General features: G+C 42.1%; 1 protein-coding gene and 2 long non-coding RNA genes across 3 annotated transcripts; all 3 read left to right on the top strand.

Annotated features, from left to right (window-relative positions):
- Positions 1 to 5244: 5244 nt before the first annotated feature.
- Positions 5245 to 9279, top strand: LOC311040740. Its single transcript, XR_014600302.1, has 4 exons — positions 5245 to 5360; positions 6532 to 6686; positions 8561 to 8653; positions 9067 to 9279. It is a non-coding gene; the product is annotated as an uncharacterized lncRNA (long non-coding RNA).
- Positions 9280 to 15628: 6349 nt separating this feature from the next.
- Positions 15629 to 17851, top strand: LOC311040671 (E3 SUMO-protein ligase ZBED1-like; the record flags this gene model as incomplete). The annotated part of the gene is made up of 3 exons (XM_084051001.1): positions 15629 to 15728; positions 15970 to 17094; positions 17397 to 17851. 3 exons carry the CDS (start codon positions 15629 to 15631, stop codon positions 17849 to 17851), a joined length of 1680 nt encoding a protein of 559 aa, XP_083907127.1.
- Positions 17852 to 19214: 1363 nt separating this feature from the next.
- LOC311040764 lies at positions 19215 to 22549 on the top strand. The gene is made up of 3 exons (XR_014600308.1): positions 19215 to 19733; positions 21225 to 22156; positions 22371 to 22549. It is a non-coding gene; the product is annotated as an uncharacterized lncRNA (long non-coding RNA).
- The last annotated feature ends 2047 nt before the right edge of the window (positions 22550 to 24596 follow it).

Raw genomic sequence — 24596 nt, 5'->3', positions numbered from 1 at the left:
GAGATTATCTCATACTCTCAGACTCTAAAGGTCCTTTCACATGGCAAGCGGCCAACGCGCCTATGTAATTAATTTTCAATGAGAGGCGGGCGATTATTTGGGACGCGCGGAGAAGTTGAGGGGCGATGAGGCGAGCGGGCGCGGTCCCGTGAAACCTTCCCAGATAGCAAAAGATGGTTATTCAACGTTGAATTATAGTGGTTATGGTTGATTTTTGGTTACGATTGAAGACTGATGGTTTTTCAACATTGAATCACTGTTGTTTTGCAGTGCAAAATTCAATGATTGAAATGCCAACATTGAATCAGCGTTTAATCTATGGTGCAAATTCAATGATTGAAATGCCAACATTGAATCAGCGTTTAATCTATGGTGCAAATTCAATGATTGAAATGCCAACATTGAATCAGCGTTTAATCTATGGTGCAAATTCAATGATTGAAATGCCAACATTGAATCAGCGTTTTATCTATGGTGCAAATTCACTGATTGAAATGCCAACATTGAATCAGCGTTTAATCTATGGTGCAAATTCAATGATTGAAATGCCAGCATTGAATCAGCATTGAATCTATGCTGTTTGCCTTTTTCTTTATTTTTTTCTTGATGGGGGGAGAGGGGGAGGCACACCCCTCCTCACACACCCCCTCCTCCCATTTAATGATTGAAATGACAACATTGATTCAACGTTTTATCCATGCAGTTTGCCGTTTTCTTTTCTTTTTTTCTTGTTGGGGGGAGGGGGGGGCAACCCCCTCCTCCCCCCCCCCCTCCTCCCATTTAATTATTGAAATACAAACATTGATTCAATGTTGAATCTGTACTGTAAAATCCAATAGCTATCTATATTAAATAAATAAGTTACCTTTACTCATTTGTTACAATACTAGGTTTAATCAAGTAAAATGCTTTAAAAAGTGCACACTTGACATGATCAGAACACACACTGAACCTGCAAAGCAGCACATTGGCCTGGCCATAAAGTATGCGGCACATATCTCTCATCTTGGAGATTGTCAGTAACAATGTGTCCTCATGGCTTCTCACAAGCATGACACTACTCTTTTTTGCATTATAAATTATGTCATGATCATTGCCATAATTTGAGCAAACTTTCAATAGCTGCTGTAACCCTCCACTGTAAGGACTTAGCACGACCAGGTCATCAGTGTACATAAGGTGATTGATGATAGAGCTACCTATCAGACAGTCCGTATTGCACTTGTTTAATTCAATGGATAGATTTACATAGATTCATGTAAACGTTGAATAAAACGGGAGACAAAATCCTCCCTTGGCGTACACCATTGCTAACATAGAAATGGGCAGATGTAACATTACCCCATTTGACCTGCATTTTCTGATTTGCGCACCAAAACACCAGTAAACGCACAATGTGTCTAGGTGTGCCTCTATCAAGCAGCTTCTGAAACAGTTTGTAGTGGTTAAATCTGTCAAAAGCTCGAGACACATCAATGAAGCATATGAAGACAGTGGAATTATGGCTACTGCAGCTGGCAAATCAGTTCTTTAAGTGCAAAGGTGCATAAGTCTGTGCCGTGTTTCTTTTTAAATCCAAACGGTTATCTGCAGTCAGGACAAACATTTCAAGGAGCACAAGCATGATTCTTTCCAAAACTTTGGAGTGCTGGCCCGAGCGATAGGTCTATTGTTGTCAATGCTGTTTAGTTTACCTGCCTTGTCTTTAAGGACACTGTACTAATTGTACAGAGGTGATTGACTCTGGGGGGACACCATGACCCAACAGACCTGTAAAACACAAGGTCCATTTGGTTCCATTTGTACACTCTGAGTTACAGACCTGTTATGGTCATTCAGGGTTAGCTCTTTATGTGTTTCTGGTAATATTATTGTCAGCTCAATGTGTATGTCCATGGCAAAAATGTCCACCACAAGCCAGCATGGTGATGACCCCTGCTTGTTGTTATCTAACAACTTAATGGCATCAACCACATCCTCAGACCTAATCAGCGCACTTTCAAATGGATCAACATGATCTACTGCCACTGTGCAACTTTTTACACAGTTAAATAAGTTGTGATTGTGTTTTCTCCATATACCTCAGCTATTTCAACCCAGCCACATGCACCCTCTAAGTTAGAGCAGTGGTTCTCAAACTTTTTCATGTCAAGGACCCCCTAATTGACACTTATTAGCCCGTGGACCCCCATTTGAAGAGATATGCCAGGGACCCCCATAAGAGAAGATTTTTACGGCTCTCTAGCAGTGATTCTCAACCATTTTAATTTCAAGGAAGTCCAGTTTGACATGCATTAGGGCTACAGACCCCCATTTAAGGGCATTTATACCTCTGGGACCCCAATTCACATTGTAAAACCAATGTTAATTTAACTCTCAGAGTTACAGACCCATAAGGGTCCATTTGGTTCCTGTCCATCATTTAGCTGGGGACCCCTGGAACTCCCTCAAGTACCCCTGGGGGTCCCTGGACCCCACTTTGAGAACCAATGTGTTAGAGAGTATGTTTTACTGTTGTTCATTACTTTGACCTCTTTCCAAAAATCATACAGGTCTTTGCTTTGTAGCTTATTAGGAAGTGAGTCTGCTCTCAAAGTGTTCTCCTGTCTTTTAACAGATCAAACAGCACATTTAAATGTTGCTTGGTGCGTTTCTTCTCCTCAAACAGTGAACCTTGTCTAGGCCTACCAGATTAGGATTATTTATTTATTATTTGTATTTTAGAACACTAACCAAGAGCAAGTAAAAATTAATTGCACTGTGGTTAGTATGGTTTACTTATCAGTTGTATTTTAGAATACTTTATATTGATCAGTAACGTCACTTGAGCTGGGCGTGCCTTAATGTGAGCATGCGCACTGCGCTCATTATTCAAAAAGTGGCCAGTAGCGCGCTGAGCCCTTGTTGGGAGTTGGGACTGTTGGAACTCTCTGCTTGGAACATGGAAGCAAGGAACACGTTTTAATTTCTTCAATTCAAGTAATTTCGTCAATAAGGTAAGTGTTATCTAGTGTGAATTTGTGTATCTGACATGCTGCCATTATATTAGTGAACATTTGCCAAACGTCACGTCAATAGTGATGAGTGGTTGATGTTTTTTCCACCACATAAACTTAGCCTACTTAAACCTACTTAACCATATTTGTTCCAAAACAATGTTGTAATAAATGGAAGTTTGGTATGTTTTCGTCGAGTTGACACTAGCGACTGCGTTTTGATCGTTAGTTTGAAACAACACGGACATGTTATAAAAGTTACTACTTGCTGAGACCATTTTTTTTAGCCCTGAAATAGCCGTGGCACTTTCTCCATTACAACCCGTACATCTACATAAACGTTAATATTTCATATATAAAGTACTCACCCCACGGCCACAGATGTTACAATTTGAATCGGGTGGGTCTAAGTATCCGTATCTTCCGTATTGTTCAATAAAAAGCATTTTAATCCGATCGCCTGCCATTTTCTCAGAGTTATAATGTATCAGAGTGCAATACACCTCCCAACCGTTAGGGTCGCGTAGTTGAAATCATGGAGACGATCCGGACAAAATGGCCACCGATCGGATTAAAATGCTTTTTATTGAACAATACGGAATATACACGGTACTTAGACCCGCTCGATTCAACTTGTTACATCCATGGCCGTGGGGTAAGCACTTTATATTTCATAATCTGAATGTTTATGAAGACGTACGGGATGTAGATGGAGAAAGTCACAACCTGGTTGAACCATAGCTAAGACCATTGATGCTTTGGCTCACGTCGCGCTAACAAATATCAGACTTGCAAGCTCTCAACGCGTCGCATCCACGACGCGTTGTGGGCTTGTAGATCTGCCATTTTGACCCGTGACACGCCGTAGGGCGAGGTATAAATCAGGCTTTGCATCCACTCTATGCGTCGCTAAACGAGGCTTGTTGTTGGTGCTGATTAAACAGTGTTTGAAATGCAACTACACTAACGTTGGTGTATCTGTCCTATAAGATAACATGCCTTTCAGACGCGCTGTGGACACATTTGAGATTGAAACCCATGTTATGTTGCCGGGTTGTGTTGGTGGAGTGTAGTTCATTGTTTATTTCAACCATTGGCATTATGTTAATGGTTCAATAGTGTGGCAGAAATACCCTGTCTTCTGTGTATTTCAAGTAGACAATAAATGGAACAGTGGTTCTCCAACATTTTCATCTTAAGGCCCTCTAAATAGATATGTTTGGCTGCAGAGTCAGACCCCCATCTGAACCAGGGACCCCCAGAAGATTTGTTAATTTTCTTCCAAATAATTCCAAGATTTTTCAAGATTCCTCAAAAATAGCAGATCTACAAGCTTGTAGGACAGCTATTTGTGAATATTAGGGTTAAAGTGGTCAAACTAATTGTGATGCTATATTGTTGTTTTTTTGCTGGTGCCCCTCTGGAACCCCTTCAAGGACCCTGGGTGTCCCTGGGCCCCACTTTGAGAACCACTGACATGGCAGACATGTTATTTTTGCCATTATGTATTGTTGATGTACTCACATTAGAACATGAGATATAGGTTGAATATCCATGTTGAATGTTTTCCATCATTATCTGTTGAAAATAGGGTTAGGGTTAAGGCTATTGTTGTCAGCTCATGGTGCCTTGGGTTATGCCTGTCATAATAATATAAATCACACAAACTGTTGTCACACAATGGTGTGTTTATCAAAGAGCTTATCTACAATAGCCTACTGCTTGCATACACTCTTATAAGTAGACTCATGAGTGATTTTATTTTATTCTGAGTGATTCTCATTTTGCAATTGTTTATATAATATGTTCTCTTCTGTGTAGACCCAATCCTTCGATCTCCTAATCATCTGGTGTGGAGAATTTGATTAGTGGGATTCCTCAAGAGGAAGAACTGCAGACTTCAGGTGGGGGTTTCATTTAACATAATGGTTAAATAAACAATAATGAACTGTAACTGTGTTTCTTAGCTGGTGCTAAGGTTATGAGTTGGGTCTCTTGGGTTCTTTCCTGCTTTCTTCACTGTCCTCTGGTCATAGAGATGCTGAAGGGCAGAGCGCTTAGACCCCAAGGCGGTTACCCTCGGCACAACTTTGGGGTTTCACATAATGATATCTGGGTGGTTTTCTATCAGCTGACATGAAAAGCATTCTCTGACCGGGTCAGCCTGTGACTGAGCACTTGGTGTTCAGATACAACTTGTATTCTCACCATGTGACATTGGTGTAAAATCACTCCTCTGTGTTTGTATAGGTGCACAACACATGCAGTTTGACTCAGCCTGGGCCCTGACCAGAATCCCCTCAGCTACCTTCCTGCCAACAGGCACTGTGCCCATCTTCTGCCTACATGGACATCCGGGAACAGGTTAGCACCTTTTTACCCACGAGTAACAGAGCAACATAAGTTTATTTGGGAATTAACTGTCCAATTGAACTATCAGGGCGACATATGAAAATATGCTTTAGAGGAATGTTTGGTGCTGTATGCAGTTTGGAACCCAGGATGTAAGGTGATGGAGACCTTTATTACACTAGAGGTGTATATATGGAGCTGACTAATTTGTTTGCTGATTCCATGATGACACATTGAGGTTAGACATTCCATAATTGGGCATAGCTGCATTGGGAACTCCTTATATCAGGGGTCTTTAACCTTTTCAGGCCAAGGACCCCCTAACTGAGAAAGAGATGAAGAAGGGACCCCCACTATATATTACATAAAATTGTGTTGCAGATTAAAGCTTTTCATAGATGTTGGATTCATGTTAATGTGTATTGTCAGACATTTTACGACTTAAACCGTCAATACTTAGTAAACTTTCACTCTGTACTTGGTCTGCTCTTTTTCCCCTCTTCGCGCTGCGAGGCGTTGTGAGCTTGTAGATCGGCCATTTTTGGCTGAAGTTGTCCTTAGAATAGGGATGCTATTGTTCAAGTGGTTAGTATAAAGAAACAATGATCTTATCACAGAGATTTGGTGGACCAACTCTGAAGCAACTCTGAAGACCCCCTATGGGTCCCGGACCCCCTGTTGAAGACCCCTGCCCTGTTATGGCTGACTCATGGTGACATGAGCGTGGCATGGGGCATCTCCTGTAAGCCAATTTTAATATAGGTAATTGTCTGATCACAGTTATGAGAAAAAGCGTTCATTTGTATACATTTATCTATTGAAGAATAGTGAAAATAGCAGATCTACAAGCTCGCAACATCTCGCAAAGTGATGTGTTGTGAACATGTAGATCGGCTACTCTCACTATTTTTCAACATTTTTAAATGCCGGGCCTGTTCTGGCCATAGTACATAATGGTATTATTGGCCCCGGTCATTGTCAGTCATGTCAGTCATTTCTTTTTTTGTTTACAAAGCCTAAAAGTCGGAACCGAAATGTAATTCGTCCAATGTTTAATGACAAAACAGTTACATTGTTGATCATAATTATTTGTATGACAATTAACCAAATGTTTTCCTAATTTACACACTGTTTCAAATGTATTTAGTCACTGTAGTTTGTTCTGTGGTTTGCTGTGTTGTAGGCTTATGCTGAGTTTAACATGATCACCACCACACACCTAGAGACAGACTTCTTTGATGCTCTGGATCGCTATACACTACAATTGGTCCCTATCTTCAAGTCCAAGAAAGGTGCCATTAGAGAGAAATTATCCGGAATTGTGCAGCAAATTGATGGGTAAGTCTACAACATGTTTCTTATATTTGTATTTATCATGACTAAGTTTATATACAACCTATTACCCCAAATAGTACTTCTGCTTCCCGGTTGTATTACAGAGTGTTAAAGTATTGCTAACTATTGATCGTTGTTGATAACTAAATGCTGTGGATTGTACTATTTTTAAATCACATCTCCAATCAGCAACTGTTCATCAAACATAAACTGTTCACAAAATGTAAGGAAACTTGAATTTGGGTCATTATATCTCCCCTTTACTAATACCAAGTAAAGTGTTACATATCATTTTTATCGGTGATTAGTCACCTTTACAACGAGGTACAGCTTGTAAGCATCGGGCATTCATGGAATGAGCAACACAGGCAAACGTGTGGGTAGCGCCGAGCAAAAATGTGCCAAAATCACCCAATATGCTTTTGCTGGTAATCGCTCTTGTTTTGAGCGACCTGCCAGCACACACCTGCTGAGAGGTGGGTTCTGCAACTTTGCGTTCTGCAACATGGGTTCTGCAACTTTGTTGAGTTTGTGTATGCTCCAAGCAGCAACACTGCCCCCATGGAAAGATGCCACGTTTGTCCATTCAGGATAAGGCCTGTGCAATAGGCTCTATGCACAGCAGCCATATTGGACAGAAATTGGGCCCCTTCCTTGCTTCCTTCACAGGTGTTACCAATGACACTAATGAAGGCTCTGTTCCATTTAGTGTAGCACAGTGGTTCTCAAACTTTTGTTTAATTTCAAGGACCCCCATAACTCTGAAAGTGTACAAATGGAACCAAATGGACCCGGGAGGGTCCATTTGGTTCCATTTGTACACTCTCAGAGTTACACCCTCTCAAGGAACCATGAGGGTCCCTGGACCACACTTTGAGACCCACTAGTATTTCTAGTGTGCCAACATACACAATATCAGCACCCTGACTGTTTGACTAGAATGGAACAGAGCCTTCATTAGTATCATTGGTAACACCTGTGAAGGAAGTAAGGAAGGGGCCCAATTCATTCCCAATATGGCTGCTGTGCATAGAGCCTATAGGGCAAGTGAAGCTGGTGTTCCGTTACGCAGATTACGCATTATTTGATGTCAGCCCTGGTAGTATTTGCAGGCCGGTGTGTGCCAGTCAAAGGTGTGTGTCTGGCACCTGAGCATGGGCCCTGCAACTTTGACATCTGTCTTTGGTACCGTTGTGCAAATCTTGCCTGTACATTTATGGTTCCTCAGTGAAGCAAGTGGTCTGGGTTGTTGTCTTCCTTGTTGACTTCACCAGTCTCACAGAACTTAATCCTAAATTTTGAAATGGTACCAGGGCTAACACCAAATAATGCTGTCACTCTGCATAACGGAACACCAGCTTCACTTGCCCTGTTGCACGGGCCTTATCCTGACAAAAGTGGCATCTTTCCATGGGGGGAGTGTTGCTGCTTGGAGCATACACAAACTCAACAAAGTTGCAGAACCCATGTTCAGGTGCCAGTCACTCACCTGTGAGACAGTCACACACCTGTGACTGGCACACACCTGAAGCCCATTGAATGTCATGAATGTCACAACATTGAATGTCAGCAGAAAAGTCTAACAGGCCATTTTGGCACATTTTTGCTCGGTGCTACCCACACGTTTGCTTGTGTTGCTCATTCCATGAATGCCCGATGCTTACAAGCTGTACCTCGTTGTAAAGGTGACTAATCAACGATAAAAATTATATACAACACTTTACTGATTGGTATTAGTAAAGGGGAGATATAATGGCCCAAATTCAAGTTTCCTTACCTTTTGTGAGCGGTTTATATTGTGGTGTTTCATGCTGTAACTGTACTGTAACTTGTGATGGTCAGATCTTGAACTTTATTTGTTCATTATCCACTTGTAGAAACCTGACGTGACCGCGCTGGGTAGGCTTGTTCTCCGAGGCCTCCTTCTTCTGCTTGGAGATGACCACAGCAGTTTCTACACCACTGTCTTGGTAAGTTCTCATTGTTACACCTTAAAGGTCCAGTGAAATTACATTTTCGATAATTTTATTTTGAAGTTTCAGTCTGAAACGGCCATTCAAACCAATCAGAAGGTTCAATCCCTTCAGGCTATAGCACGGTGGAATCTCACTCACATGGTGTGCAGTGTAAGTGTTTGTAGCCTGCACTCACATGTTGCTCAAGGGAGAGAGATGGCCACTATGCAGAATGTTTGTTACCAAGTTGCTTATTTCTAGCCTAAAATGTTTTCAGATACATATTTTACTGTGCTGATAAGATTACCATGAGTAATATACTGTCAAAAAACAGTAGGCCAACCAATGTTGATAAAACTTCTCAATGCAGATGTGTTAAGTGTCTACATTTCCCTGTTGTAATGTTGTTTTTGTTTGGTTCTGTATAGGATTGTGACAGCGAAAGTGAAGACGCCTAGGCAGAGGTATCGGTCGGATTATGACTGTGAGCAGTGAAGATTCACATCCCTCAGATGGTGTCGACCTTCAGCCAGTGTCAACAGCCATCATCCTTGAAGAGGAGGTATTGTGATGGATAATTTCCAGAACCTCCCTCAAGCACCGTGCCTGCTGTTTAGCCTGACGTATGCACTCAATTTGAAGTACCCTAATGATATGAAGAACATTTTGAACTTTATTCAAAGAGTGATGCTTGGCTTGGGAAAGGAAAAAAATCCCCCCCGCCAAACTGCAAAATCTTAAAAACCTCCTGTCATTTTAGAAAGATTGTATAGTGGATCACTGGTAGGCAGGTTGTCCTCAGCCCTCCTTTGTGACAGTAAACTAAAATGCATGCATTTTATTTTTCTCATGCATGAGAAAATGTTGTAAAGTGATAGGAGTTCTAAATGAAGCCACCTTTATTCATTTTAAGTACTTTAGAGCTGCACATTATTAAGACTTTGAATGTAATACCATTAAGTAAAAGTAAGGCACTTTTTTTAAATTGACATGTGTTCACATGTTCATGTGTGAAATAATGTACTCTTTCAAACTGTAATGGGGCTGTCCACACTAAGCATATCACTTTTGTCAATCATATCGTTGTAGAATTATTTAGTTTAAATACAGTGCAGACATGATCATTTCAGTGGGCAGTTGCTCATGTCTTCCAGAGTTCCAGCAAATCACTCATATTGTTATCATCAACACAGATACTGTTCGTCTTTAGTTGTGTTGAACAGGAGGAGAAGGATGGAGGGGCTACTAGGCTACAATTGCAGTAGCAACACAGAAATGTGTGAGGAATTAATTAGCATGACTTTGTGGACGAAAAGAGCTTCACAATCATTGGCTACTCTAAATTCTATAAAATAAAATAAATTAAAATGTGTATATATAGTGCTTGGTGTGGATGGCCCGTTAGGCTTTACTAATTAAGCCATTTGTATTACTAGAGCACTTTTCAGTGTATTTTGTCAGACCGTTGGTTTAGTCTCCAAATGCTTGCAGACATTTTCACGATTTCTTTCATAAATAGCAGATCTACAATCTTGTATATGTTCTATATTTCATCTGTTAAAGCATAAAAACAATGGTTAAATCAGTTCAAAGCAGGTCTAAATGCCTTGGTTCAATAAATGTGAAGATTCAAATCATATTGTCTGTCTTTATTTTTATATTTTCACATTTTGGGAAATGTAAGGTAATTTTGAACAAGATGTAGCCTTACAGTATATCAGCATACACATAATTTAAAATGTACATGCAGATTACCATTAGGTTGTTGGATGATCAGGATCAATATTGATTCCTAACATGATTCAGTATAATCAATTTATAAATTAAATCAGTGTTCGATTCCTGATGTTGTTTCAACATAAAATCAACTAAAATGTGCATGCAGATTACCATTTAGATGATGGTTGAATCAATGTTGATTCCTAATGTTGATTCAACATTAAATCAACTAAAATGTGCATGCAGATTACCATTTAGATGATGGTTGAATCAATATTGATTCATAACGTTGATTCAACATAAAATCAGCGTGCAGAATACCATTTGGATGATGGTTGAATCAACGTTGATATAGTTTTAGTTAGTGGTTGAAACACAAACGTTAAATCAACAAAGATTAGGGTTGCGATTTCAGTACAGTTTCAACGTTGAGATCGAACGTTGATTCAACCGTTATGGCCGCCTATTTTTCAACGTTGATTCACCCATATTTTGCTATCTGGGTTCGCGCGCGTGCGGCAAGAGCTGGATTGTGGTGAGCTTTTCTTTTCACCACACCGTGCAGGAGGAAAAAAACAACAATGATCGCGGCGCAATCACCGCTGATCCGAGCGGTAAAGCCCGCGTGAACCGCTTGCCGTGTGTTACGACCTTTAGTCTATGTTTACATGACCAGACATTATTTACCTACCATAACTCCACAATCACCAGCAGGCACACAGACGTAGAGTTCAGCCAGTTCAGCTAGTTTAGCTAGCTCAAAAGGAGAGCAAATGAATGGATGAGGAGAACAAAACTTTTTTTTCGAGGCTGCCATGATGATGATGATTCCCGGATGAGCCCCCAGTTTGCCCGGCTCTAGGCCACAACAAATAAAGGGGAAACAGGAGAGAGGGTAACTAAAAATGAGTTATTTTATTTACAAAACATAACATAATTTTAACCAAAATGCAAACAATAGAGCAGTCATACTGCCAAATAATGCAAACGTAAGTGAAACACAAATGCTCTCTGTGTGGCCATGCCCCAGCAATGTGGTCCAGGTGGAAAGAAGAGAACAAACTGATCACCTGATTACGTTCCACCCTCCAACCAGCACTGCAACAGAGAAGAGTTACACAGCATAGCACTAGCCTGGGCCCACATCTACAAAATGTGTCACATCACGTTTGTGAGCTCATAGATCTACTATTTTTTTTAAACGTTTGACAAATGTAAAGACAAATTCAGTATTTTTACTTGGTACTTTAAGTATATATTGGTATTGTTACTTTTACTTAAATAGAAGTACTTATTCAACCACTGTCAACAGGCATCAACTTCTCTGATTGACCAACCCAAGCCATCGGCTTTGTGGATTGGCCAACTTCTGCATGCCGTTTGTGGCGTTTTATATAATTGGTAAAATGCACGATGGGACTCAACTCCTCAACCCAACTAGACTTCATTATGCGTCTGCCCGAGGTTCCCCCGCAGTGCTGCGGGCACACAGCTGTGCTGATAGAAGGTATCTCCTACATCTAGGGGGGGGACTGATCTGCAAATGACTAAGTACTATGATGAGGTTCATGCATTAGATATCGACACCCACAGATGGTTCAAGCCAACGGTATCGGGAACTGCTCCAGATGGGAGAGTGTTCCACTCAGCCTGTGGCTTTGGAAAGGTCATGTATATCTATGGAGGGCATCTATCTGATTTTACATACCCCTGTGACTGGTACAAAATGGACACCTCCACAATGGTCTGGTCTTTAATTAATGTCAGAGGCACTTCGGCACCTGGTAGGGTATGGGATAGGGTACTGCCACCGCCATCGGAACAAAGATGTTTGTATTTGGGGATTTCAACATCAAAGTATTTGACACAGAGACCAACTGCTGGCTGTACGTGCCTTCTGCACTGCTTACAGGAAAGCTCTGGTTTTATTATGCATTTGCTTGCAATGGAGAGCTGTGCATATTTGTTGAGCAAAACTCAAACAATTATCTGTTGAAATTAGGCTGGGACTCGATTAAAAAAATGTATCTAATTAATTAGAGGCTTTGTAATTAATTAATCGCAATTACTCGTATTTTAATCGTATTTTAATCACATATCAATATTTGACCTGCGAACAGTGAAAAGCATTTTTTTCAAATGGATTTTGGCATACGTCTTTAAGTACATGTACTCAAGAACTGTACTTAAGTACAATTTTGAGGTATTTGCACTTGACTCTCGAGTATTTCCAATTTCTAATACTTTTACTTCTACTCCAGTAACTCCACTATATCTCAGAGGTAAATATTGTACTTTTTACTCCACTACAATTATTTGAAAACTTATAAAAACTTAAACTAGTTAATAGTTACTTTGTAGATTTCGATTATTATTATAAAACATACCATGTAACCATGTGAAAATAGCAGATCTACAAGCGCAAGGCATTGTGAGCTTGTAGATCTGCTAATTTCCACCACTGGAGGCCGTTGTTACTGATGTTTTATAGTAGTTTAATTAATTATTAATACAAATCGCACGCATGTGACCCGCACCGCATCCCCCCCGCACCTGCACCGCATGTGACCCGCACCGCATCCCCCCCAGCGCACCGCCGCCCCCTCCCCCTAAACGGGACCAACGCGCGTGTGTGTGGGGGGGGGGGGGAGGGGGGGCATCCATTACAGATTCTGATTTGCCCAGCCAACACAATGATAATGATAATGAATTTATTTATATAGCGCTTTTCCAAACAAGGTTACAAAGTGCTTTACATATAAAGGGCAGCATAATAACCACATAGGTTAAAACAACATACATAAAAGCAACACATATAATCAATTACAACAAATAAAACAGTTAATGATGAGAAAGAGCAAATTAGAAGCTGATAGTATGCAACCAAAAGCAGAAGGCGCAACAGCTACGAAAAGGCCTTAACATAAAGGTGGGTTTTTAGAAGTGAACATTATCAAGCAGGCATCATGTTTTCATGCACCGTGCTGGCTGAAGTTAACTTTGTTGTTGCGCACCAACCGTATGATCGGTCCGTCTGAAACTCGTGCAGTGAGAAACGTTCCGCGGTGCAAAAACAGGTGCGATTAAAATGCGTACATTTTTTTTACGTGATCATTTTTATGTAATTAATTAATCGAAATTAACGCGATAAAGTCCCGGCCCTAGTTGAAATTCAATCCAGAGACCTTCTCCTGGAAGAAGGTTGAGCTCAAGGGGAAAGGCCCGGGTTCATCTATTACCGGCATGGGCTGTTGCATGGTGGGAGATCATATCATCTTCTTTGGTGGATTAAAAGATAAACCACCCTTCCAAGGAAACCTACCCACTGATGACCTGTACGTCTTAGATTTAAATCCTAGTCTGAAGACGTTGTGCAAACTGTTATTCAGTACGGTCTGGAGCAGTCTGGACTGACACACGGCATCAGGTGGGAGCTGGCAGCCATGACTACCCAGAGCAGATGACAACAGTCTCCCTCCAAGGTTATTATAGTTTTGAACTCTTCATTAGCTTGTTTTTCTTTCTCGATTTTATTTAGTTTTACTTCATGTTTAAAGTTAGTTTAGTTTATTATATATTTTAAAAATGCTTAGTTTAGTTTTTGTGATGCCCCACTCCCCTATATGGATTTATGGGGCTCATGCTGTTCCTTCTATGTGAACAGGATGGGGCAGTCTATCTACTAATGGCTCATTGGAGAGCACCTGGGCCCGGTGCCTCCAGGAGTGTATAAAGGCCAGCTCATGATCAGTCTGAGTTGAGATCCAGAGAAGAGAGGACTGCCGTCCTCTTCAGCTGCTCCCCATGCTTCTGTTTTGTTCTATTTGATTATTCTTTCCATCCACACACCCTGCGCTACACCATGTTCCACTCATCCACACTTACACCACTGATTTACTGACTCCACACCTCATTGGACCCTTTATTGTTACCATGTTACGTTACCTTCAGTTATCTCTCAGTTGCTTATGTTAGGTTATTAGTTAATAAATATCTTTGTTACATTTTCCATTGGTCTCCCTCCCCTATTATTAGTCGTGATAAGAGCCAGCCATGACAAATGGGGTCTCCTTCCAAAAGTGAGTATTGTTTAATTTAAAGTTACAGTATTGTTTACGCGCACCTACCGCGTCTTGTGTTAAAAGCCGGTCTGGTGGAAGGAATTGGGGTTTTTCCCTGTGACGTCTCTGTGTAGTTATGCCAATCAGATACGTGGGTTTGTTGGGCTTGGCTCGGGATTCCCTTTTTTGGGCTATAATGACGCGGACATAAACTTTTTGTCAGGACGTGCGTGTTTTGATTTGTTTTATGTTTCGTTACCGTTAAATGGTATTTTTAGATTCCCCGTAATTATTTTTTCGTTGAAGCATGGAGTTAATTGAATATATATGGAATATAGGTTATTTGACACTAATACTAGGATTGAGTATTCATATAGGAGCTGCTGCGGTTTGTCCCATGTGAGGCATAGCCACGTTAGTTTTTAAACTTTCGTGTTTTTTTTTCTTTCTTGTATTGTTTTGGTAGTGTTGGGGTCAACGCGGTAGAAGCAATTGTCTCGGGGGCACGGTACTGTACGTGGCTGACAACGGGATTATTAACTGGTTGCGTTGTCCCCAGCGTATATTTGTTGCATAAATACCCCCGCAACTAACCCCATGAAGAGATAGGGGTGAGTTAGAGAAGATTGACTTAGGCAGTTAGGGGACGCTCCTGAGTACTCGGTCAAAGGCCGATTCTCAATACCCAAACTTGTCTGTACTCCCGTCCTCACAAACTCGTGATACGTCATCAGTCGCTGCCCAAGTACTTTTCCAATTCTAAGTTCGCGTTTGCCAGACCAAAGTACAGACCAAATATCCGGATGGGAACTTGATCCGCCCCCTTTACCGAGCATGCTTCAGACTAGACTCGCTGAGGACTTCTCGCAGAAAACTACCCAGAATGCTTTTCACCAGTGTCACTACGCAGTAGGGCATTCACCAAAAAGTCGACTTCGACTTGAGTCGACTTAATTAGCACAAGTCGACTCCCACCTGGTGAAGTCGAAAGTTGTTTTTCTTTTTTTTTTTTTTTTCAAGTTTTTTTTTCTCCATGTGTGTGTGTGTGGGAGGGAGGTGGGTGCGGACTGCAAACCCGGTCTCTGATTGGTTTACCCTGATAGTGTATCCTACCTTTAACCAATAATCACTTCATGTCTAAAATCAAGGGGCGGTACTTAGCGCGGTGGAGGGAAAATGAACAGAAGCAGACAACAACAACAATACAGACATGGCGGCTATAGAGGATTCAGAATCAGATACGCAGAAAAACAAACAACACAGTCACAGATCATCTGTGTGGAAGTACTTCACTCTAGATGATGAAGAACGTACAGTGACCTGTACACTATGCAAGAAGTGCTACAAGTATAACAACAATACGAGCGTTATGCTCGGCCATCTGAAAACGCATCCAGTTAACCTAAATAATGAAGGGAGTGGTGGGAGTGCGAGTGGTCGGGTGCAGAAGGTCATGAGCAACTACACAAAAAAGCATCTAACAGAAAAAACAGCACATCACGGGTTTGCTCGCTAATTTCATCGTCAAAGACGTGCGACCTTTGGCTGCAGTGCAAGGGGTAGGCTTCAAAGAAATACTGAAATATTTTGAACCGGACTACACCGTCCCGAGCCACACAACACTGTGGGCTAATATCAACCGGCAGTGTGACGCCCTGCAAAAGAGCATCAAGGAGGAGATGAAAGGCAGGAGCGTGTCGCTAACAACTGACTTATGGACATCCCCAACCATGGAGCCTTACATCACAATTACTGCTCATTATATTACAGACGGGTGGAACATGAAAGCCAGAGTCCTGACTACCTCTCTCATGACGGAGCGACACACAGCTGTCAACATCTCAGCTCGCCTGGATGCAACAATAAAAGAGTGGGGACTACAGGCGTTTTGTACGGTGCACGATAATGCCTCAAACATGAACCTGGCCTTGGAAATGTGCGAGATGTCCCCACAAGACCTAGGATGCACCGGGCACACTCTTCAGTTGGCAATAAAAGCTGGATTAGTCCTACCTGAAATCACCAAGTCCGTCGATGCAGCCAGACGCATTGTAAGTCATTTTCGCCACTCAAGCGTGGCAAGTGGCGCTCTGAAGAAAAAACAGTCTGACCTGAACGTGACCAAAAATAAACAAAATAAGCTCCAAAATGACTGTGCGGTTAGGTGGAATTCCACTTTCATGATGCTGGAGCGCTTGCACGAGCAAAGAATCCCTGTGCAGGCTGTTCTGGCAGATGAAACAGTCACAAAGCCAAGTGTTCTGAAGACCCTCACCATGCGAGCGTCACATTGGGAGCTCATAGAGCAACTTATTCCTGTGTTAGCTCCCCTGGCAAAGGCTACCAAAGTGATGTGTGGCGAGTTGCACGTTGGCCTGTCTTTCATCTATCCCGTGATTTTAAACGTCATCAACACCACCCTCGGTGTCCAGGAGTCGGACTTGGGTGCGATCCGCTCCTTCAAAACCACTGTGAAAAAACAGCTACAAAAACGCTTCAAACTAGAGTCTGAAGGCCTGGCAGAGTCCATTCCCATCATCGCCTGTCTGCTAGACCCCCGCTTCAAACATCTGCTGTTCCTCCCATCCAGCACGAGAGATGATGCCCACGACCACCTGCATAAGCTGCTGCGAGAGGAGACAGACCCACCCCAGGCGCCTGCCACAGATGCTACAGGTAAAGTTAGGCCTACAGTCCAGTCTATCATTTTGTCAAGTGAAATTACTTATGTTGTCACAATAGCCTACGTCAAAAGCTACAGCTGCTTTCGTAGCTATCCAGGTTATTGTTAATTTATTATACAAAAAAATCATTCGTTCATTTTTATATTTATTTCGTAAAACTATAATTACCTTGGTGGCTATTGAAATGTAGGTCTGATCTTTTATACAATTTGGCTGTAATTATTACCTAATTATTCTTGCGTATATGTGGTTGTTTGTGAAGAAACTGATCAGCGTTATTAATTGCCGTTGCAGCTGAAAATGATGACGGCGAAGATGAAGATGATATCCAAGCTGAGGACGTTGGTGCTGCGCCGGGCCCGGTGATGAAGAAATCCAGAATGGAAAGTGACTTTGAGGAACTTTTTGGACCACACTATGAAAGCGGGAAGAAAGAGGGTCGCTCCACTCCAGCCGAGGAGCTGCGGGATTATTTCGCAACACCTCACATTCCCACCATGGAGAACCCACTTAAATGGTGGGCCCGGAACCAGGACCAGTTCCCTAGATTAGCCAAACTGGCTCATCGATACTTGGCTGTGCCAGCTACCAGCACCCCCAGCGAGAGGGTGTTCTCTCTGGCCGGGAATACCATCACCCGGCAGCGGGCAAGCCTTCATCCTGAACATGTTGATACCCTCATCTTCCTCCATGAAAACCAGGAGCGCAAGGCCAAGATTGTGAAAGAGATTGACAGCGACGAAGAATAGGATTACTGGAGCTATTGACAGTGGACTTTAATACCATTGGAATATTATTTAACGTTTTATTGGGATTACTTGATTGTCGTTTCATTTCTAAAGGATATCTGGGTGAGTTTTGAATTATATTATTTATTTGTATAAGTTGAAGTTGTCTTCTGAGAGCTGACCATGGGCAGCGCATTTTGAAAAAGCTTTAATGTTTGGTTTGGCTACATTTCGTTTATTTTTTTTATTATAACTCAAGCTGACTTGTTTTGTGGTGTGCAATTAAAGCCTTCAATTTGGTTTATTAATGTCTGAAAGATGCGCTAACTGGTGTATAGAGCTAACTTTAAAAATCACACCCTGTGTGAAGGTAGCGGCGCCTTTGATACATTTTGTCATCGATATGTGTTTATATGTGTTTATAGCCACGTGTCATGTGAAGCTTGACCAATCACTTTGTTGACGCACCTGACCAATCAGAACGTTGACGGACCTGACCAATCAGAACGTTGACGGACCTGACCAATCAGAACCTCGACGGGCCTGACCAATCAGAACGTTGACGGACCTGACCAATCAGAACCTTGGCGGGCCTGACCAATCAGAACGTTGACAGACCTGACCAATCAGAACGTTGACGGAAAAGCCAGGTATAGAGCAGGACCGTATAGAGCGGCGCCAGCGCCGCTAAAAATGGTTACGATAGCGGAGCGGTATTCTGGTAGGTCTCACCAGACCCGGTGCTATCATGTACCCGACTACTGCTACCTTATTTCGGCGTAGTGCTTTTGTAAATAACCGTTGGCTGAGCGTGGCTCTTCTGTAGTGAATAACAATGGCATAGTTAGCTGAGGAATCATAAGTGAATTATATCCTAGGATATAAGCAGTCTTTTGCAGTGATGGAAAAAGTAGCCTACTCACAACTTTTACGTAAGTAAAAGTATCAATATTGCAGTAAAAGTAATGGTCAAAATGTACTTAATGCACCAGAAATAAAAGTACTCATCGTGCAGAATGTCCCATTGCACACGTTTTCAAATGTATTAAAATCTTTTGAAAATAGCAGATCTACAAGCGCACACCGCGTAGCATGGCATTGTGAGCTTGTAGATCGGCTATTTTCAAATGGCCGAAATGTATATAGGGCTGAAGTGGTTAATGTATATATTGTAATAATAATCACAATCAACAAAGTAACTAGTAACTGAAGTTTTCTAATAATTGTAGTGGAGTAGATTTGGATCCGAGATGTAGTGGAGTAAAAGTATTGGAAATTGGAAATACTCAAGTAAAGTATAAATACCTAAAGATTGCACAGTACAGTACTTGAGTAAATGTACTTTGTTGCTTTGACCACTGGTCTTTTGTCTCAGTTGGGCAAATTGGTTTGACTGAGTGCAAAGTTAGGATTCATAACTTTATAGTTCAACTGTATTAGTAAATTAGTCCATTTAACCTATTGTAGTATCCAACTTTAAAGTGGTACTTCACTGCCTCTTTTGTGTTCTTTTGATCACATTTGCATGTAATTATCATTGAACAATTGCTACCAATGTGCATTTAAACTAACATACAGCATTACAATATTATTCAAGGGACAGATGTGGAAACAGAGGCCCTCATTACCTGGCGGGAGGCTAGAGACCGGTTCTTCACAGGAAAGAAAAACACATGCAAAGATGGATGGGAGTGAGTATTGAGTGCTTCTAGCATTTCCTATATATCTGGGCAGTGGTTGGTGTCAGATTTGGGCGGGTGTCCATCTTTAATGATTTCTTATTATTGTAGTTGAAGTGAGTCAGTATTGTTGTTTTCTCAGGGAATTTATTAAGACTTCAGGCCTGTCCGTGACAGCCAAACAGGCAGCGAAGAAATGGAATAATCTGAAAGATCGCTACAAGGTAATCTGAACATCTGCAAAGACGCAGCATTCCTTGAGTGAAAGTGTTACTTGGGAATGTGAATAGTCAGTTTCACAGTGTAGTAATTAGAACCCTATTTTCAGGAGCTTAAAGATCCACCTTCTGGGAAAGGGGTAGAGCCCGGTGGTGCCACAGCTGCAACCTGGAAGTGGTACACTCATATGGATGCTGCTCTCGGGGGGCAGCACTCAGTTAATGCCCCCCTGGTGGTTGCATCAAATATCACTGCCACTTCAGATGGCGTGGTCCGCTTAGGGACTAGCCTAGCAGAAACAGAGGAAGCCAGGGAGCCAGAAAAAAAGAAGAATAAAAAAGAAGACTTGCTGGATTTCTTGAAAGAGCAGTCCGAGAGAGAAGAGGAGAGACACAGGGAGGACTTGAGAAGACAAGAGGAGAGGGAAAGGGCAGCCGCACAGCGATCAGAGAGATATCTGTCTCTGTTTGAGAAACTGGTGGACAAAATGTGAAATAATCATATTTGCACTACGACACGCACTGGAATTGTACGAGTTGAGGCATTACATTTAGTTGGACTTGGTTCCACAGATAAATATTGTGAAAATAGCCGAACTACGCTCACAACGCGTCGTATTGTTGTTTTAAGGGGTCTAGTAGTTCCTTAAAGAAATGTGCAGATACCCTGTTTATACTGTATGTTGGTTTGTTTACTTTGGACCGAGCAAACAATGTTGCACTTCTTTAACCCATTAAAACTGGGAAAGTATCATTTGCATGTGTCATTTGCATCAGTCTTTTTACCACTTTAACCATATTTGATACTTTGGCTATTCACAAATGGCAGATGTACAAGCTCACAGCGTGTCACTTTTTGCTGCACTTTGAGCTTGTAGATCTGCTATTTTTGAAATAATTTTGAAAATGTATGCACATTTACATTTTTAACTAAAATCTTTGCTTCTCGGGGTCCCTGGAACAAAAAAGTTGGAACAAAGTTTGAGCACCACTGATATAGCAACATAAGTTTTTCAGATAAGATAAGTTAAGATTTAGAAGACATTTTTTAGAATCAGCCTCAGGTCTTAATGGATTAAGCTGTTCATCTGGGGACCCCCCCCCCTAAAAAAAAACTACCCCCCTGGGTAATGTACCGTTAATATTTAATATATGTTGTCTGTTTTGTTCACTTCCCAGGGATTTGTTTCATTTGTCAATTGTTGTACATGTGATAAGTAATTACATTTGAACACATTCTTGAAAGTAAATTATATTATTTAATTTCATTTACAACAAAACAGAAAAGACACCATTGCATGAAATTAATATAATACAACATATATATATATACACACACACACACACACACACACACACACACACACACACACGGACGCACGCACGGACGCACGCACGCACACACAACTATTTACAATATAATTATATGAATTAAATGATGCAACTTGTACTATGAATACTTAGTCAACTTAACCGTTGCTCTTTTTCCCTCTACAGCAATTCTTCAAGGTGTTGTGAGTTTAAAGATCTGCTATTTTCGGTTATTGTTCGGAACAATAGCCAAAAATAGCAGATCTATAAACTTGTTCCCCATCAAACAAACAGTTGGCGAACCCCCTAGAGGTCCCGGACCCCCTGTTGAACGCCCCTGCTGTACACAAACCTTCCTCTGTCTGTAGATCAGGGGTCTTCAATGTTTTTCAGGCCAAGGACCCCTATAGCTGAGAGAGAGAGAAGCAGGGACCCCCTACTACATATGTTGCATATTAAACCTTTTAATAGATTTCATAGATAGATCCATGGACTTGTTTGACAGCACTATCATTGTGTAGTGTTGTGCTAGATTCATGTTAATGTGTATTTTCAGATAGTTAACCACTTGAACCATCAATACTTAGTAAACTTGACCTTGCGCTCTGTACTTGGTCTGCTCCCCCCCTACACCAAACCTCTCTGCTGAAAATAGCAGATCTTCTATTTCCGGCTAATGTTCCTCTCAGAAGAGGCATGCTAGGGTTCAAGTGGATAATGTAAAAAATAAAGTTCCTATAACACAAAGATTTGGTGGACCCCCCTGTAGTAACTCTGAGGACCCCCTAGGGGTCCCGGACCACCATTGAAGACCTCTGCTCTACATGTAATCATGGTCTCCAAGCCATGCGTCCAGTTCATCAGGAGCACTGATTTCATCAGCAAGCCTCTCTCGGAGACCGCTCCCAGACAGGTCCCTCTCAGCGCCGTCTGGGCCATCCTCCTCAACTGGGCCCGTGCCATCCTCCTGCTCCTCCTTCTCGTCCAGGATATCCCCTGCTGCCTTGCAAATGTTGTGGAGTATGCAGCATGCAGCGATCACCTTTGGGGCGAAGATGGGCCTGATCTCCAGGGCCCGAAGGAAGATCGCGCGCCACCGTGTCTTCAGCCTCCCAAAGGTACGCTCTATGATGTTGCGTCCTTTGGCGTGGTGCCGGTTGTACCGCGCTTGAACTTGGCCTGTGAATTAAAATGTACTTTGTAAATCTATTGTGTATTTCAAAGTCACCAAAGTACTCTCTGTGTGTGCGTGTGTGTGTGTGTGTGTGTGTGTGTGTGTGTGTGTGTGTGTGTGTGTGTGTGTGTGTGTGTGTTCGTGTTCTTATGACACAGGAAGAGCGTTCTTACCTGCCAAAGGCTTGCGGTACGGAGTCATAAGAGCCACAGGGTGCTGCAAGCACGGATAGCCTCCATCACCCAACAGGAAGTACCCTTCTGGTGGATACAGGGCCCCCTTGTACATGGGTGAGCGCCGCATGATAAGGGCATCATGTACAGTACCTGGTTGGCCAATGTATGTTAATGTTAATGTTTTGAATAGCCAAATAAATCTTAAAATGACACAGTCTTAATCTGAATGTTTTAGAAAATGTTTGGATACAATTTGCATTGGCTATTGATTTCATGTTTGGTCCCAAAACATGCCTAGCATTACTTGAAATACGTGCAGCCTAATGTACAGGGCCCCCACAGTCCCAGAAATATTTCATAATTAGAAAAAACCTTTTCCAGTCCTGGAAAAGGTTTTGAATTTATCAAGGGTCCTGGAAAAATATTTGGCTATGCATTGTTTTTGGCTATAGATTTTGTTGATAAAAAGCATTTTCCAAAACATGTACATTACACAAAATATATAACATAAGTTAGTTTCTCACCAAACAGGCTGTGTGATTGCAGCCTAAATTTATGTCGGACGTGACAAAAAGAACAGATTAAGAGAACACTGCACAAGCCATTATCGCCGATGAAGGTGTCACTGAGAACCAGGCTGTCAATCCAGATTAAAGTGTCGCAGAGAACCAGGCTGTCGATCCAGATGAAAGTGTCGCAGAGAACCAGGCTGTCGATCCAGATGAAGATCTGTTCTCTTTGTCACGTGTTTGTTTACTGGAGTCTATTTAACGTGCCATGGTGGACAAGATTAAGAAATCACAAATTATCGCTCCATTGATTAGAAACTGATCATTCTAAATATGCTCCTCATTGACTTACATTGTACATAAACATTGACATTATTATTAGCACATAATTGAACGTAAACAATGCTGATTCAGACGATATAGAACATCACCAAACCCAGTACTGTTTTGTTTCTTCTAATAAAAATGTTAACTTCGCTGTGGGCATGCCGCATTTAGAGGCTGAAGAGGAGGAAAATCCGTGCAAGGAGAGCCAGGATAGAGTTGAGAAGGCAGAGGAGAGATGCCATGTTGGCCTGCCTCTCTGGTGTTGTAAGTTTATCTAACTAGGCAATATTTGTATTGGATAATGCTTTGTGTTAGTAGTTAGCCTAGACTTGACAGTTTTGTTCTTATTAAAATAGTAAAATCAACAGGAAGTTTCGATTTGCACTAAAAATACAAACAGTACTGGCTTTGGTGATGTTCTATATTGTCTGAATCAGCTTTGTTTGTTTATGTGCTAAAAGAGTGACGCGTGACAAGGGCATCATGTACAGTACCTGGTTGGCCAATGTAAACATCCAGGAACCTGCCATTCGCATCACAGATACCCTGCAGGACCAGTGAGGGGAAAAGCTTCCTGTTAACGTAGCACTTTTTTTGTGGCATTCTAGGGGGGACGATTCGGATGTGGCAACCGTCGATGGCACCGGCAGCATGGCGGAATACCGGATGTCCAGCTAGCCAGCGAAACTCAGCCCCCACCTCCTCCATGTCCTCGGGGCTGGGGAAATGAATCACTCTGTGGAGGAGCTCTGTCATCATTACCTCCAAGACGTTGTGGACCGTCCTGCAGATGGTGGAGATTGGCATCCCGAAGGCGTCTCGTGTCATCCTGTAGGACGCCCCACAGGCCAGCCAGTAAAGGGTCACCAGCACCTCCATTTCATGGCTCCATCCATGGTCCTTCTCCCGGGGTAGCATCTGTATGAGCATGGTCACACTCTCCCTGGATAGCCGTAGGGCTGGTTTTGTGTTGCCACCGGCGAAGTACAGGCTGAGGAAGGGGACATGCACATTCAATTGCGCATAGCGCACTGTGGGTTGGTCCTGTTAAAAAAAGAACATTGTGTCACAAAATAGCAGATATACAAGCTCATAGTGCGGCACTGTGCCACGCTATGAGCTTGTAGATGGAGATCAGGCCCATCTTCGCCCCAAAGGTGATCGCCGCATGCTGCATACTCCACAACATGATCTGCAATCATTGCTTCTGGTGGGGTCCCTGGAACAAAACGTTTTGAGATGGGGGTCCGCGGCCAAATAATATCTAAAAATGTTTTCTAAATCTTAACAGTATGTTGCTATATAAGTGGTACTCCAACTTTGCCATGTCAAGGGCCCACAAAATGATATGTATTTAGCCGTGAACCCCCAT

The sequence above is a fragment of the Gymnoscopelus microlampas genome, assembly GCF_963454915.1.
Source record: "Gymnoscopelus microlampas genome assembly, chromosome: 24".
Taxonomy (NCBI): domain Eukaryota; kingdom Metazoa; phylum Chordata; class Actinopteri; order Myctophiformes; family Myctophidae; genus Gymnoscopelus; species Gymnoscopelus microlampas.
The sequence above is the reverse complement of the archived record's forward strand: the minus strand, read 5'-3'. Positions and strand labels throughout refer to the sequence as shown.